Source organism: Entelurus aequoreus, linkage group LG16 (assembly GCF_033978785.1).
Source record: "Entelurus aequoreus isolate RoL-2023_Sb linkage group LG16, RoL_Eaeq_v1.1, whole genome shotgun sequence".
Lineage (NCBI taxonomy): Eukaryota > Metazoa > Chordata > Actinopteri > Syngnathiformes > Syngnathidae > Entelurus > Entelurus aequoreus.
The window spans coordinates 17,280,671-17,295,110 of record NC_084746.1 but is presented as its reverse complement, the minus strand read 5'-3'; the positions used below and the strand labels follow the sequence as shown (position 1 = coordinate 17,295,110).

At 43.9% G+C, this 14,440-nt stretch overlaps 1 protein-coding gene across 2 annotated transcripts in view; it reads right to left on the bottom strand.

Annotated features, from left to right (window-relative positions):
- Nucleotides 1-14,440, bottom strand: part of pif1 (PIF1 5'-to-3' DNA helicase homolog (S. cerevisiae)) — a 72,213-nt gene continuing 57,773 nt past the window's right edge. For both annotated transcript variants that reach the window (XM_062022262.1, XM_062022261.1), the window contains exons 11-13: nt 11,569-11,714; nt 4,448-4,639; nt 1-204 (exon numbers count right to left, since the gene is read on the bottom strand). In XM_062022262.1, coding sequence (XP_061878246.1) covers nt 154-204; nt 4,448-4,639; nt 11,569-11,714 — 389 coding nt within the window. In that variant the 3' untranslated portion in view covers nt 1-153. The remainder of the gene's footprint in view (nt 205-4,447; nt 4,640-11,568; nt 11,715-14,440) is intronic.

Genomic DNA, 14,440 nt, shown 5'->3' with positions numbered 1-14,440 from the left:
CACATGACATTAAAAATCTTTATTTAAAAAAGACACTATCGAACACATGATGGCAGTATGACTACATTTTGGATGGCAATAAAAGGCCACAAGATGGTGGATGTTTCCCACCTTGTAGCAAGTGCAATAAAGTTGGAACCTGCAGAAACGTTCTCACCGAAGATTCTCTCTGTTGCCACTGTCGACATAATCCTCCATGGCAGTCTGCAGACACAAATTGGTTAGGAAGAACATGTTCAGTAGTTGTGCAGAACACAGCATCATCTACGCTCTACTAGCAAAACCAGTGAAAATGGCACGTTGCGTAATTCGTGAATAAAACAATACAATGATTTGCAAATCCTTTTCAACTTATATTCAACTGAATAGACTGCAAAGACAAGATATTTAATGTTCAAACTGAGAAACTTAATATCCATCCATCTTCTTCCGCTTATCCGAGGTCGGGTCGCGGGGGCAGCAGCCTAAGCAGGGAAACCCAGACTTCCCTCTCCCCAGCCACTTCGTCCAGCTCCTCCCGGGGGATCCCGGGGCGTTCCCAGGCCAGCCGGGAGACATAGTCTTCCCAACGTGTCCTGGGTCTTCCCCGTGGCCTCCTACCGGTCGGACGTGCCCTAAACACCTCCATAGGGAGGCGTTTGGGTGGCATCCTGACCAGAACCACCTCATCTGGCTCCTCTCGATGTGGAGGAGCAGCGGCTTTACTTTGAGCTCCCGGCAGAGCTTCTCACCCTATCTCTAAGGGAGAGCCCCGCCACCCGGCGGAGGAAACTCATTTCGGCCGCTTGTACCCGTGATCTTGTCCTTTCGGTCATAACCCAAAGCTCATGACCATAGGTGAGGATGAGAACGTAGATCGACCGGTAAATTGAGAGCTTTGCCTTCCGGCTCAGCTCCTTCTTCACCACAACAGATCGATACAGCGTCCGCATTACTGAAGACGCCGCACCGATCCGCCTGTCGATCTCACCATCCACTCTTCCCTCACTCGTGAACAAGACTCCGAGGTACTTGAACTCCTCCACTTGGGGCAGGGTCTCCTCCCCAACCCGGAGATGGCACTCCACCCTTTTCCGGGCGAGAACCATGGACTCGGACTTGGAGGTGCTGATTCTCATCCCAGTCGCTTCACACTCAGCTGCGATCCGATCCAGTGAAAGCTGAAGATCCTGGCCAGATGAAGCCATCAGTACCACATCATCTGCAAAAAGCAGAGACCTAATCTTGCAGCCACCAAACCGGATCCCCTCAACGCCTTGACTGCGCCTAGAAATTCTGTCCATAAAAGTTATGAACAGAATCGGTGACAAAGGGCAGCCTTGGCGGAGTCCAACCCTCACTGGAAACGTGTCCGACTTACTGCCGGCAATGCAGACCAAACTCTGGCACTGATCATACAGGGAGCGGACCACCACAATCAGACAGTCCGATACCCCATACTCTCTGAGCACTCCCCACAGGACTTCCCGAGGGACACGGTCGAATGCCTTCTCCAAGTCCTCAAAACACATGTAGACTGGTTGGGCAAACTCCCATGCACCCTCAAGGACCCTGCCGAGAGTATAGAGCTGGTCCACAGTTCCACGACCAGGACGAAAACCACACTGTTCCTCCTGAATCCGAGGTTCGACTATCCGGCGTAGCCTCCTCTCCAGCACACCTGAATAGACCATACCGGGAAGGCTGAGTGTGATCCCACGATAGTTAGAACACACCCTCCGGTTCCCCTTCTTAAAGAGAGGAACCACCACCCCAGTCTGCCAATCCAGAGGTATCGCCCCCGATGTCCACGCGATGCTGCAGAGTCTTGTCAACCGAGACAGCCCCACAGCATCCAGAGCCTTAAGGAACTCTGGGCGGATCTCATCCACCCCCGGGGCCTTGCCACCGAGGAGCTTTTTAACTACCTCAGCAACCTCAGCCCCAGAAATAGGAGAGCCCACCACAGATTCCCCAGGCACTGCTTCCTCATAGGAAGACGTGTAGGTGGGATTGAGGAGGTCTTCGAAGTATTCCCTCCACCGATCCACAACATCCGCAGTCGAGGTCAGCAGAACACCATCCTCACCATACACGGTGTTGATAGTGCACTGCTTCCCCTTCCTGAGGCGGCGGATGGTGGTCCAGAATCGCTTCGAAGCCGTCCGGAAGTCGTTTTCCATGGCTTCCCCGAACTCCTCCCATGTCCGAGTTTTTGCCTCCGCGACCGCCGAAGCCGCACACCGTTAGGCCTGTCGGTACCTGTCCGCTGCCTCAGGAGTCCTATGAGCTTTTGGCTCATAGGAGAAACTTAATATGTTTTTGCAAATAATCATTAACTTAGAATTTAATGGCAGCAACACATTGCAAAAAAGTTGTCACAGGGGCATTTTTACCACTGTGTTACATGGCCTTTCCTTTTAACAACACTCAGTAAACGTTTGGGAACTGAGGAGACACATTTTTGAAGCTTTTCAGGTGGAATTCTTTCCCATTCTTGCTTAAATATACAGCTTAAGTTGTTCAACAGTCCGGGGGTCTCTGTTGTGGTATTTTAGGCTTCATAATGCGCCACACATTTTCAATGGGAGACAGATCTGGACTACAGGCAGGCCAGTCTAGTACGAGTCTAGAAAATAATGGATTTTTAGATGCATCGCAACTCGGACATGGACGATTATAGAATCGCAGACAGTTCTAAAACCTCATTAAGAAACCCCACCAGCTCTTTTAGTATCAGGCAATTATGGTCCAGTTTTGCACACATGTTCATTACTTTAATAAATGTGAAAACTAATTTAAGTGTTTTTTTTAAGTTGCAAGTAATAAACGCTTATTTAGTGAAACGAAAATAAATGTAAAACTGCATCAATATACAAATGGTAAATAAAGATAGAATACAATGATTTGCAAATCCTTTTCAACTTATATTCAATTGAATAGACTGCAAAGACAATATAATTAACATTGTAACTGGTAAACTTTGTTATTTTTTGCAAATATTAGCTCATTTGGAATTTGAGGCCTGCAACATGTTTCAAAAAAGCTGCCACAGGTGGCAAAAAAGACTGAGAAAGTTGAGGAGTGCTCATCAAACACGTATTTGGAACATCCCACAGGTGAACATGCTAATTGGGAACAGGTGGGTGCCATGATTGGGTATAAAAGCAGCTTCCATGAAATGCTCAGTCATTCACAAACAAGGATGGGGCGAGGGTCACCACTTTGTCAACAAATGCGTGAGCAAATTGTCCAACAGTTTAAGAACAACATTTCTCAACGAGTTATTGCAAGGAATTTAGGGATTTCACCATCTACGGTCCGTAATATCATCAAAAGGTTCAGAAAATTTGGAGAAATCACTGCATGTAAGCGATGATATTATGGACCTTCCATCCCTCAGGCGGTACTGCATCAAAAAGCGAAATCAGCGTGTAAAGGATATCACCACATGGGCTCAGGAACACTTCAGAAAACCACTGTCAGTAACCACAATTTGTCACTACATCTGTAAGTGAGAGTTAAAACTCTACTATGCAAAGCAAAAACCATTTATCAACAACACCCAGAAGTGCTGCCGGATTCGCTGGACCCGAGCTCATCTAAGATGGACTGATGCAAAGTGGAAAAGTGTTCTGTGTTCTGGCGAGATCACATTTTTGGAAATTGTAGACGTCATGTCCTCCGGACCAAAGAGGAAAAGAACCATCCGGATTGTTATAGGCGCAAAGTTGAAAAGCCAGCATCTGTGATGGTATGGGGGTGTATTAGTGCCCAAGACATGGGTAACTTACACATCTGTGAAGGCACCATTAATGCTGAAAGGTACATACAGGTTTTGGAGCAACATATGTTGCCATCCAAGCAACTTCTTTTTCATGGACGCCCCTGCTTATTTCAGCAAGACAATGCCAAGCCACATGTTACAACAGCGTGGCTTCATAGTAAAAGAGTGCGGGTACTAGACTGGCCTGCCTGTAGTCCAGACCTGTCTCCCATTGAAAATGTGTGGCGCATTATGAAGCCTAAAATACCACAACGGAAACTGTTGAACAACCTAAGCTGTACATCAAGCAAGAATGGGAAAGAATTCCACCTGAAAAGCTTCAAAAATGTGTCTCCTCAGTTCCCAAACGTTTACTGAGTGTTGTTAAAAGGAAAGGCCATGTAACACAGTGGTAAAAATGCCCCTGTGACAACTTTTTTGCAATGTGTTGCTGCCAATAAATTCTAAGTTAATGATTTGCAAAAAAAAATTAGTTGGAACATTAAATATCTTGTCTTTGCAGTCTATTCAATTGAATATAAGTTAGAAAAGGATTTGCAAATCATTGTATTCTGTTTTTATTCACGAATTACACAACGAGCCAACTTCACTGGTTTTGGGTTTTGTACATAAATGAGTGTCCCTTTTAAGCCACTGAAGGAAACCATTGCGTTGAAATAAAGGGAGAGGTTCCTCACGCACCTGCAGGAGCAGCCTCTCTTTCCTCAACTTCTTGTAGAAGAGAAGCACCTCGGGGTCCGCCCGCACCACACGCGGGTCAAAGTCCATAACCCTCAGACCCTCCAAGCTCCGAGCCCGCGACAAGGCCACGTAGGCCTGGCCGCTCTCAAAGACACGGGCCAGGGAGATCTCCACACAGTCTAAGGTCATCCCCTGGAAGACACGAAGAAGCGCTCATTAAAAGTGCACACACCTTCTCCACCACAGTGATCTCATTTCCACGCGCGGAGCTGCTGATCCTTGCGTTCTCTGGCGGAGATGAAACATTGCCGCCAGAAAATGAACTCAATTACCCACAGGGCTCTCTCGCTCTTGTTTTGTCTCCCAGCCAGGGAGGATATTAGAAAGTGACGTCAAGACGGCAGAGAGATTTGTGAGTGACCACGTATTTGTTGGTAGAAGGTTAAATGAAGCAGCTGACACCAGTGAAGGGCAACGTGTGGGAAAACTTCAACCAGCTGCAAAACAATAATAACAACTACAAAATTCCCGCAAAAATTTTGATGGGCCTGCTATCTTTGCCGGAAGCCGCCGTACTTTTAAGATGCTGCAGAGTGTCTGAAACCATAAGTTTTAAGTGTAACTGTACAAAATGAGCCACGGGGCTAGCCTAAAACAGTAGCATGTTTACACAAAAATGCTAACACTTAGCATGTGTGCTAAAGATAGCATGATAACAGTCAGCATGTTTTATATACCCATAAAATCCAATTAAAACATTCAAAAAGCGCCAACAACACTCCATTTACATTTGGTGACTTGAATATTAAAGGCCTACTGAAATTAAATGTTTTTATTTAAACGGGGATAGCAGATCCATTCTATGTTTCATACTTGATCATTTTGCGATATTGCCATATTTTTGCTGAAAGGATTTAGTAGAGAACATCGACGATAAAGTTCGCAACTTTTGGTCGCTGATAAAAAAAAAGCCTTGCCTGTACCGGAAGTAGCGTGACGTCACAGGTTGAAAGGCTCCTCACATTTCCCCATTGTTTACAATGCAGCGAGAGCGTTTCGGACCGAGAAAGCGACGATTACCCCATTTGAGCAAGGATGAAAGATTTGTGGATGAGGAACTTAAGAGTGAAGGACTAGAGTGCAGTGCAGGTCGTATCTTTTTTCGCTCTGACCGTTACTTAGGTAAAAGGGCTCATTGGATTCCACACTTTCTCCTTTTTCTATTGTGGATCACGGATTTGTATTTTAAACCACCTCGGATACTATATCCTCTTGAAAATGAGAGTCGAGAACGCGAAATGGACATTCACAGTGACTTTTATCTCCACGACAATACATCGGTGAAGCACTTTGGCTACGGAGCTAACGTGATAGCATCGTGCTTAAATGCAGATAGAAACAAAAGAAATAAGCCCCTGACTGGAAGGATAGACAGAAGATTAACAATACTACTAATCAGGAGACACCGAACCAAACACTGGACCTGTAACTACACGGCTAATGCTGTGCCGCCTGTCGAAGCCTAGCAATGCTGTTGCTAACGATGCCATTGAAGCTAACTTAGCTACGGGACCTCGCCAGAGCTATGATAAAAAACATTAGCGCTCCACCTACGCCAGCCCTCATCTGCTCATCAACACCCGTGCTCACCTGCGTTCCAGCAATCGACGGCGCGACGAAGGACTTCACCCGATCATCAATGCGGTCGGCGGCTAGCGTCGGATATTCAACGATTGACGTCACGCGCATACGTCATCATACATAGACGTTTTCAACCGGAAGTTTCGCGGGAAATTTAAAATTGCTCTTCATAAGTTAACCCGGCCGTATTGGCATGTGTTGCATTGTTAAGATTTCATCATTGATATATAAACTATCAGACTGCGTGGTCGGTAGTAGTGGCTTTCAGTAGGCCTTTAACAAGTATTAGTGATATTGTTATTACAAACACTTACACAGACAAACTATTTATAGCGGCGACGTGTTCACTTCCTGTGTACAGTTTCGACGTAAAAGACCGGCGAGGGGTTTTCCTGGCTCCCTTTCTCCCGGGAAGTTTATTCTAGATCATGGGCATCAAACTCTGGCCCACGGGCCACATTTGGCCCGCCGTGTAATTTTACTTGGCCCTTGAGGCGATATCAAATTAACACTAGAGCTGGCCCGCCGATTATATACACTGCGGTGCCGCGGTAACACCGCATTCACCGCTAATTCTCATACTTGCCAACCCTCCCGGGAGACTCCCAAATTTCAGTGCCCCTCCCGAAAATCGTCACGTCCGCTTTTCATCCAGTCCAACGTGTGCTGGCCCAGTCACATAATATGTGCGGCTTCTGCACGCACACACATTAGAATGCAAGCATACTTGATCAACAGCCATACAGGTTACACTGAGGTTGACCGTATAAACAACTTTAACACTGTTACAAATATGCGCCACACTGTGAATCCACACCAAACAAGAATGACGAACACATTTCGGGAGAACATCCGCACCGTAACACAACATAAACACAACAGAACAAATACCCAGAATCCTTTGCAGCACTAACTCAACAAGGTGTGTGTTTGTGTGTGTGGGGAGGGGGGTGTCCCGCAAGAGTTAGGACTGCAAAGGGTTCTGGGTATTTGTTCTGTTGTGTTTATGTTGTGTTACGGTGCGGATGTTCCCCCGAAATGTGTTTGTCATTCTTGTTTGGTGTGGATTCACAGTGTGGCGCATATTTCTAACAGTGTTAAAGTTGTTTATACGGCCACCCTCAGTGTAACCTGTATCGCTGTTGATGAAGTATGCGTTGCATTCACGTGTGTGTGTGCGTACAGAAGCCGCACACATCTCGTGACTGGGCCGGCACGTTGTTAGAATGGATGAAAAGCGGACAGCTCGTAGAGGACGATAAAGGCAGTGCCTTTACGGCACGCCCCCAAGACTGTGGTCCGGGTGGAATATGAGATATAATGACTGATGAACACCTTCGTTGGATAATGAAGGTTGCCTCAGCTCAAAGCCTGAGCCCCGACATTAATGAAGTAGCATCCAAGAAAAGATGGCAGGTATCTGGCTTGGGCACATCAGATTAGATCAGTGTGTTGCAAACTGAGCAGTTTAAAGTCCTGAATGGTTGTTTTATTCATTGTTTTTTTATTTTCTAATTTATTAGCCTGTGGAAAAAGTTAATGTTGATATTTAGAAGGCTGCAAATAGGAAAGAGGCATTACATTTTTATTTAAATTATATTTGATATGCCATTGATATTTTTTAATTATTATTATTATTATTTGAAACTGGATTTTGCATGTCACTATAAAGTTATATAAGCCTTGCTTGTTCAATATTCAATGCAAAACTTGTTTGGGTCCCTATTAAAAGGTTAATTTGTTCAACCTTGGCCCGCGGCTTTGTTCAGTTTTAAATTTTGGCCCACTCTGTATTTGAGTTTGACACCCCTGTTCTAGATCAGAAATCATGCCTCTCACCTGGACAGTAAAAGGCTGAGGATATAATCCGACAAATTGGGACACTTTGACAGCCATTTAAGATTTGGGAAAGGTGAGAACGACACAAAAAGCACTTGTCCCCCCCCCAGCCCGTTTCCTGGCTTGTTTATGAGACATTCTTCATCTAAATGGGAATATATGAACATCCGAGCAGTCGGCAAGTCAAAGGCCGACTTAGAGGAAGAGGTCCTTTGACGTCAATTTGCAAGGCCTTACTTTCTCTTTCCTGACACTGACGTCCTATTCTTTCAGCGTTACCCGGAAAGGCTGCGTGAGGAGTTAAGGACCGACTTTATGATTCCTCCTGAGGGCGAGCGGACCGTCTGGAACTTTTATGGTCTCGTTTAGCCTGCAGTGATGAATCCTTCTGTGCCGCCGATAGAAACGTGAGTGGATTACGCCGATCGGTGGGCAGACGTAACGTTCTTTTTGTCCAAATGTATGCAGGAAGATTTCCACCTTGAATCAGAGTGATTACGCTTTAGGACAGTGTTTTTCAACCACTGTGGTGTGCCGTGGGAGATGATCTAACTTCACCTATTTGGGTTAAAAATATTTTTTGCAAACCAGTAATTATAATCCGCAAATAATGTGTTGTTGTTGAGTGTCTGCACTGTCTGGAGATCGGCAGAGTAACCGTGTAATACTCTTCCATATCAGTAGGTGGCAGCCGGTAGCTAATTGCTCTGTAGATGTCGGAAACAGCGGGAGGCAGCGTGCAGGTAAAACGGTATCTAATGCTTGAACCAAAAATAAACAAAAGGTGAGTGCCCCTAAGAAAAGGCATTGAAGTTTAGGGAAGGCTATGCAGAACGAAACTAAAACTGAACTGGCTACAAAGTAAACAAAAACAGAATGCTGGACGACAGCAAAGACTTACTGTGGAGCAAAGACAATGTGCATCCGAACATGACATGACAATCAACAATGTCCCCACAAAGAAGGATAAAAAACAACTGAAATGTTCTTGATTGCTAAAACAAAGCAGGTGTGGGGAATAGCGGTCAAGGAAGACAGGAAAATACCAAATAAAGAGAAAAAGCCACCAAAATAGGAGCGCAAGACGAGAACTAAAACACTACACACAGGAAAACATCAAAAAACTCCAAATAAGTCAGAGTGTGATGTGACAGGTAGTGACAGTACACCTACTTTGAGACAAGAGCTATAGTGATGCAAAGTTGGTTATGGTTTAAAGCAAGCCTGGGCAATTATTTTGACCCGGGGGCCAAATGTACAGAAAAAAATGTGTCTGGGGGCCGGTATATCTATTTTTAGGAACACTAATACAAAAAGTCACAATAATGTCTGAATGCTAAAAACGTTATGACGGACTGGAATTTAAAATTTTTTTTTACTGAATAAGACATAGAATGTACATGTCCATAAAGAATGTGGGATTTACAATATTAACTACGAACGATAAAACACTGAATATTGACAACATATGAACGTCACACCCCCTCTCCATCCACATATTTTACAATGAAGCGAAATGCAACAAACGGCAAAATATGAACACGAAGGGTAAAAAAACCCCACCTACAATCTGATATATCACTAAAGGCCTACTTAAATGAATTTGTTTTATTCAAACGGGGATCGCAGATCTATTTTATGTGTCATACTTGATCATTTTGCGATATTGCCATATTTTTGCTGAAAGAATTTAGTATAGGACAACGACGATAAAGTTCGCAACTTTTGGTCTCTGATTAAAAAAAGCCTTGCCCCTACCGGAAGTAGCGTGACGTCACAGGAGGAAGGGCTGCTCATATTTCCCCATTGTTTTCAATGCAGCGAGACAAATTCGGACCGAGAAAGCGACGATTACCCCATTAATTTGAGCGAGGATGAAAGATTCGTGGATGAGGAACGTGAGAGTGAAGGACTAGCGTGCAGTGCAGGACGTATCTTTTTTCGCTCTGACCGTAACTTAGGTACAAGGGTTCATTGGATTCCACACTCGCTCCTTTTTCTATTGTGGATCACGGATTTGTATTTTAAACCACCTCAGATACTATATCCTCTTGAAAATGAGAGTCGAGAACGCGAAATGGACATTCACAGTGACTTTTATCTCCGCGACAATACATCGGTGAAGCTCTTTAGCTACGGAGCTAACGTGATAGCATCGGGCTTAAATGCAGATAGAAACAAAATAAATAAACCCCTGACTGGAAGGATAGACAGAAAATCAACAATACTATTAAACCATGGACATGTAAATACACGGTTAAAGCTTTCCAGGCTGGCGAAGCTTAACAATGCTGTTGCTAACGACGCCATTGAAGCTAACTTAGCAACGGGACCTCACAGAGCTATGCCAAAAACATTAGCTATCCACCTACGCCAGCCAGCCCTCATCTGCTCATCAACACCCGTGCTCACCTGCGTTCCAGCGATCGACGGAGCGACGAAGGACTTCACCCGATCATAGATGCGGTCGGCGGCCCGGGGACGGAGGAAGTTAAGGTGAGGTCGGCGGCTAGCGCGTCTGCTATCCATCTCAAAGTCCTCCTGGTTGTGTTGCTGTAGTCCGCCGCTAATACACCGATCCCACCTACAACTTTCTTCTTTGCAGTCTTCATTGTTCATTAAACAAATGGCAAAAGATTCACCAACACAGATGTCCAGAATACTGTGGAATTTTGAGATGAAAACAGAGCTTTTTTGTATTGGATACAATGTGGCCGAATACCTCCGTTTCAACGATTGACGTCACGCGCATACGTCATCATACATAGACGTTTTCAACCGGAAGTTTAGCGGGATATTTAAAATTGCACTTTATAAGTTAACCCGGCCGTATTGGCATGTGTTGCAATGTTAAGATTTCATCATTGATATATAAACTATCAGACTGCGTGGTCAGTAGTAGTGGGTTTCAGTAGGCCTGAACTTTGTTGTAAAAATCTCCTTCCACGTCTGTCCCTGACACCCACTTTTCAGGCTGGCCGCTCTGGAAACACTCCCCACCCACACTGCTTGGTGCCTCATATGAGCTGCTGTGACTTAGATTACCATAGTAACTAATTAGATGACCATAGTAACTAATATATCATGCAAAAGCGCAGATTCCAACCATTAAAATAATTTGTATAGTTCAAGACTTACGGTCATTTAAAAAGATTAATGCACATCATAATGGCAGCTACACTTTCCATCTTAAAAATAAAAATAAAATTATTTGGGAATGTCCATCGGGCCAGATTAAAAAGCTTACCGGACCGCATGTGGCCCCCGGGCCTTACTTTGCCCAGGTATGGTTTAAAGTCATATTCAACAATTGCGAAAACTACTTTTTACGGTCAACTGAGTTTCGTTTTGTAATGATTTCTGCTGGTGGTGTGCCTCCGCATTTTTTCAATGAAAAAAAATGTGCCTTGGCTCAAAAAAGGTTGGAAAAACACCGCTTTAGGAGATTGCATGCTATTTTTAGCAGTATGGATGGGATTGGATGCAGGGGGCAAAAAAAAGAGGAAAATAATTCAGTTTTGTGGCAAATTGAATTAAAAATAGACATGCAACAAGTACGTCAGTGACTCAGGGAGAACGAGTGAGGGCACGCAATCACTCAAGTCATCTTCCAACATTTGCGTAAACATGGCCGGCCCCACCTGACTCTTGTGGATGGAGACGGCCCAGGCCAGTTTGAGTGGCAGCTGCAGTCGGCACAGGTGTGTTCCGCCCGCGGACTTGAACACCCAGCGTTCAGGCTTCAATGTTTCGGTGACGCCACACATAAAGCGCACACGTGGGAGTCCTGGGGGGGGGACAAAAATCAACAGTGAAGCAGTTTTCTTGAAATTAATGACTTTTTCCTGAAGTCATTCACAGCATAGAATTATAATAATAATAATAATAATAGATTTTATTTGTAAAAAGCACTTTACATTGAGCAAACAACCTCAAAGTGCTACAGTGTATTAAAAAAAATAAAAAGATAATAAAAAAAACAACCTAGAACTAGTATGCATATATCTAAAAAAATGCTTTTTTTTAAAAAAAAAAGAAGGGTTTTTAAGCCTTTTTTAAAAGCATTCACAGTCTGTGGTGCCCTCAGGTGGTCAGGGAGAGCGTTCCACAGACTGGGAGCGGCGGAGCAGAAAGCCCGACCGGGTAGTGCTGCTAGGAAATACGACCATATCGCACCAATTCTCCAATCCCTTCACTGGCTTCCTGTTCCTCTCAGGATTGAATACAAAGTCTCCCTACTAACCCACCAGTGCCTCCGTGGAAATGCCCCCCTCTACTTCAAAGAACTACTCACCCCCAAATCCTCCAGACGACACCTCCGCTCCGGACAGGCTAACCTCCGACGACAAAGCTACAAACAATGGGAGCCCTCCCATTGTTTTAGCATAATATTGCGAAACAAAAGGCCAGCTAATATGTCTTACCTTATACACACACCATAATAATACTCTTATGTTGAAGCACAGTACAATCCATCAAGCGGTGTGGCTTCATAGCTTACCAAAGTCCTACTAAAACATTTTGATAGACTTTTGAGCGCCGTGTGTAATGTTCTATATTCTCAATGGAACATATAAAATGTTGGTGTTGTTTACTTGAGTCATATTGCAGTCTACACGTATCTCTTATGTTTGACTGCCATCTACTGGTCACACACATCATTACATCATGTACCAAATAAAATTGCTTCGAGGTCGGTAAGGAAAACCAGCATAATTCTGTACATTAGGTGCACCGGGTTATAAGGCGCACTGTCGAGTTTTGAGGGAAAAAAAATTGATTTTAAGTGCACCTTATAGTCCAGAAAATACAGTACAATCAAATCATGAAATAATACTTTACAGATACTGTAATATCATAGTTCATGTTTTTCACTCTGTACAGATTGGTGTCCTATCACAGTGTTGTGTATTACAAACTCAAAAGCTATCTCATCTCTTGCCGTAGTTAGCTTTTACGGCTAATACCGTAGCATGTTGATGTGTTAGTACGCTAGAAAAAAAAAAAAAGAGTTCCTCTTACAATAACAATGTTGCTACAGTTTGGTTATTATACAGGTTACAGAACGTAAATTAAGTATTGTTGATGCTTTTTGAAAGCATTTTTAAAGTCATTTAGAGGTAGAATTGATTGCTAACATTAGCTGCATTGCTAGCCACCAAGAACGAGATGATTTTTTTGTTAGAAAAAAAAAAAACTAGAAAAACTTTTTTTTTGTCTCTCATAATGACTGAACGATATAAAAATGTGCAATTCCCCTTTAAAGGCCTACTGAAATGAATTTTTTTTATTTAAATGGGGATAGCAGATCCATTCTATGTGTCATACTTGATGATTTCGCGATATTGCCATATTTTTGCTGAAAGGATTTAGTATAGAACAACGACGATAAAGATCGCAACTTTTGGTATCTGATTAAAAAAAAAGGCTTGCCCCTACCGGAAGTAGCGTGACGTAGTCAATTGAACATTTCCGCAAAGTTCCCTATTGTTTACAATGATGGCCGCCAGAAGTGAGAGCCATTCGGCCCGAGAAAGCGACGATTTCCCCATTAATTTGAGCGAGGATGAAAGATTTGTGGATGAGGAAAGTGCAAGTGAAGGACTAGTGGGAGAGTGGAAGCGATTCAGATAGGGAAGATGCTGTGAGAGCCGGGGGTGACCTGATATTCAGCTGGGAATGACTACAACAGTAAATAAACACAAGACATATATATACTCTATTAGCCACAACACAACCAGGCTTATATCTAATATGCCACAAATTAATCCTGCATAAAAACACCTAGGTGTTTGTTATGCTAGCTCCTAGCTACTAGTTCGAGCGGGTTATATGGACGGGATCCCGTCCATATAACCCGCCAATACAATTCAAACACCTGCACAACACACACAATCACTCAGTCCAAAGAACCGTTCACCTAACCCAAGGTTCATAAAGCTTATATATTTAACCAAAGTTACGTACGTGACACGCATGTACGGGCAAGCGATCAAATGTTTGAAAGCGCAGCTGCGTACTCACGGTATCGCGTCTGTGTATCCAAATCAAAGTCCTCCTGGTAAGAGTCTGTGTTGTCCGAGTTCTTCGATCTTGACTGCATCTTTCGGGAATGTAAACAATGAAACACCGGCTGTGTTGTGTTGCTGACTTCCCTCGCAAAATACTCCGCTTCGCACCGACAACTTTCTTCTTTGCTTGCTCAGCTTCTTTCTCCATAATGCAATGAACAAATTGCAACAGATTCACCAACACAGATGTCCAGAATACTGTGGAATAATGAGATGAAAACAGAGCTATTTCGTATTGGCTTCAATGGTGAGCCATACCTCTGTTTCACTGGCTACGTCACGCGCATACGTCATCATCCAAAGGCGTTTTCAACCGGAAGTTTAGCGGGAAATTTAAAATTGCACTTTATAAGTTAACCCGGCCGTATTGGCATGTGTTGCAATGTTAAGATTTCATCATTGATATATAAACTATCAGACTGCATGGTCGGTAGTAGTGGCT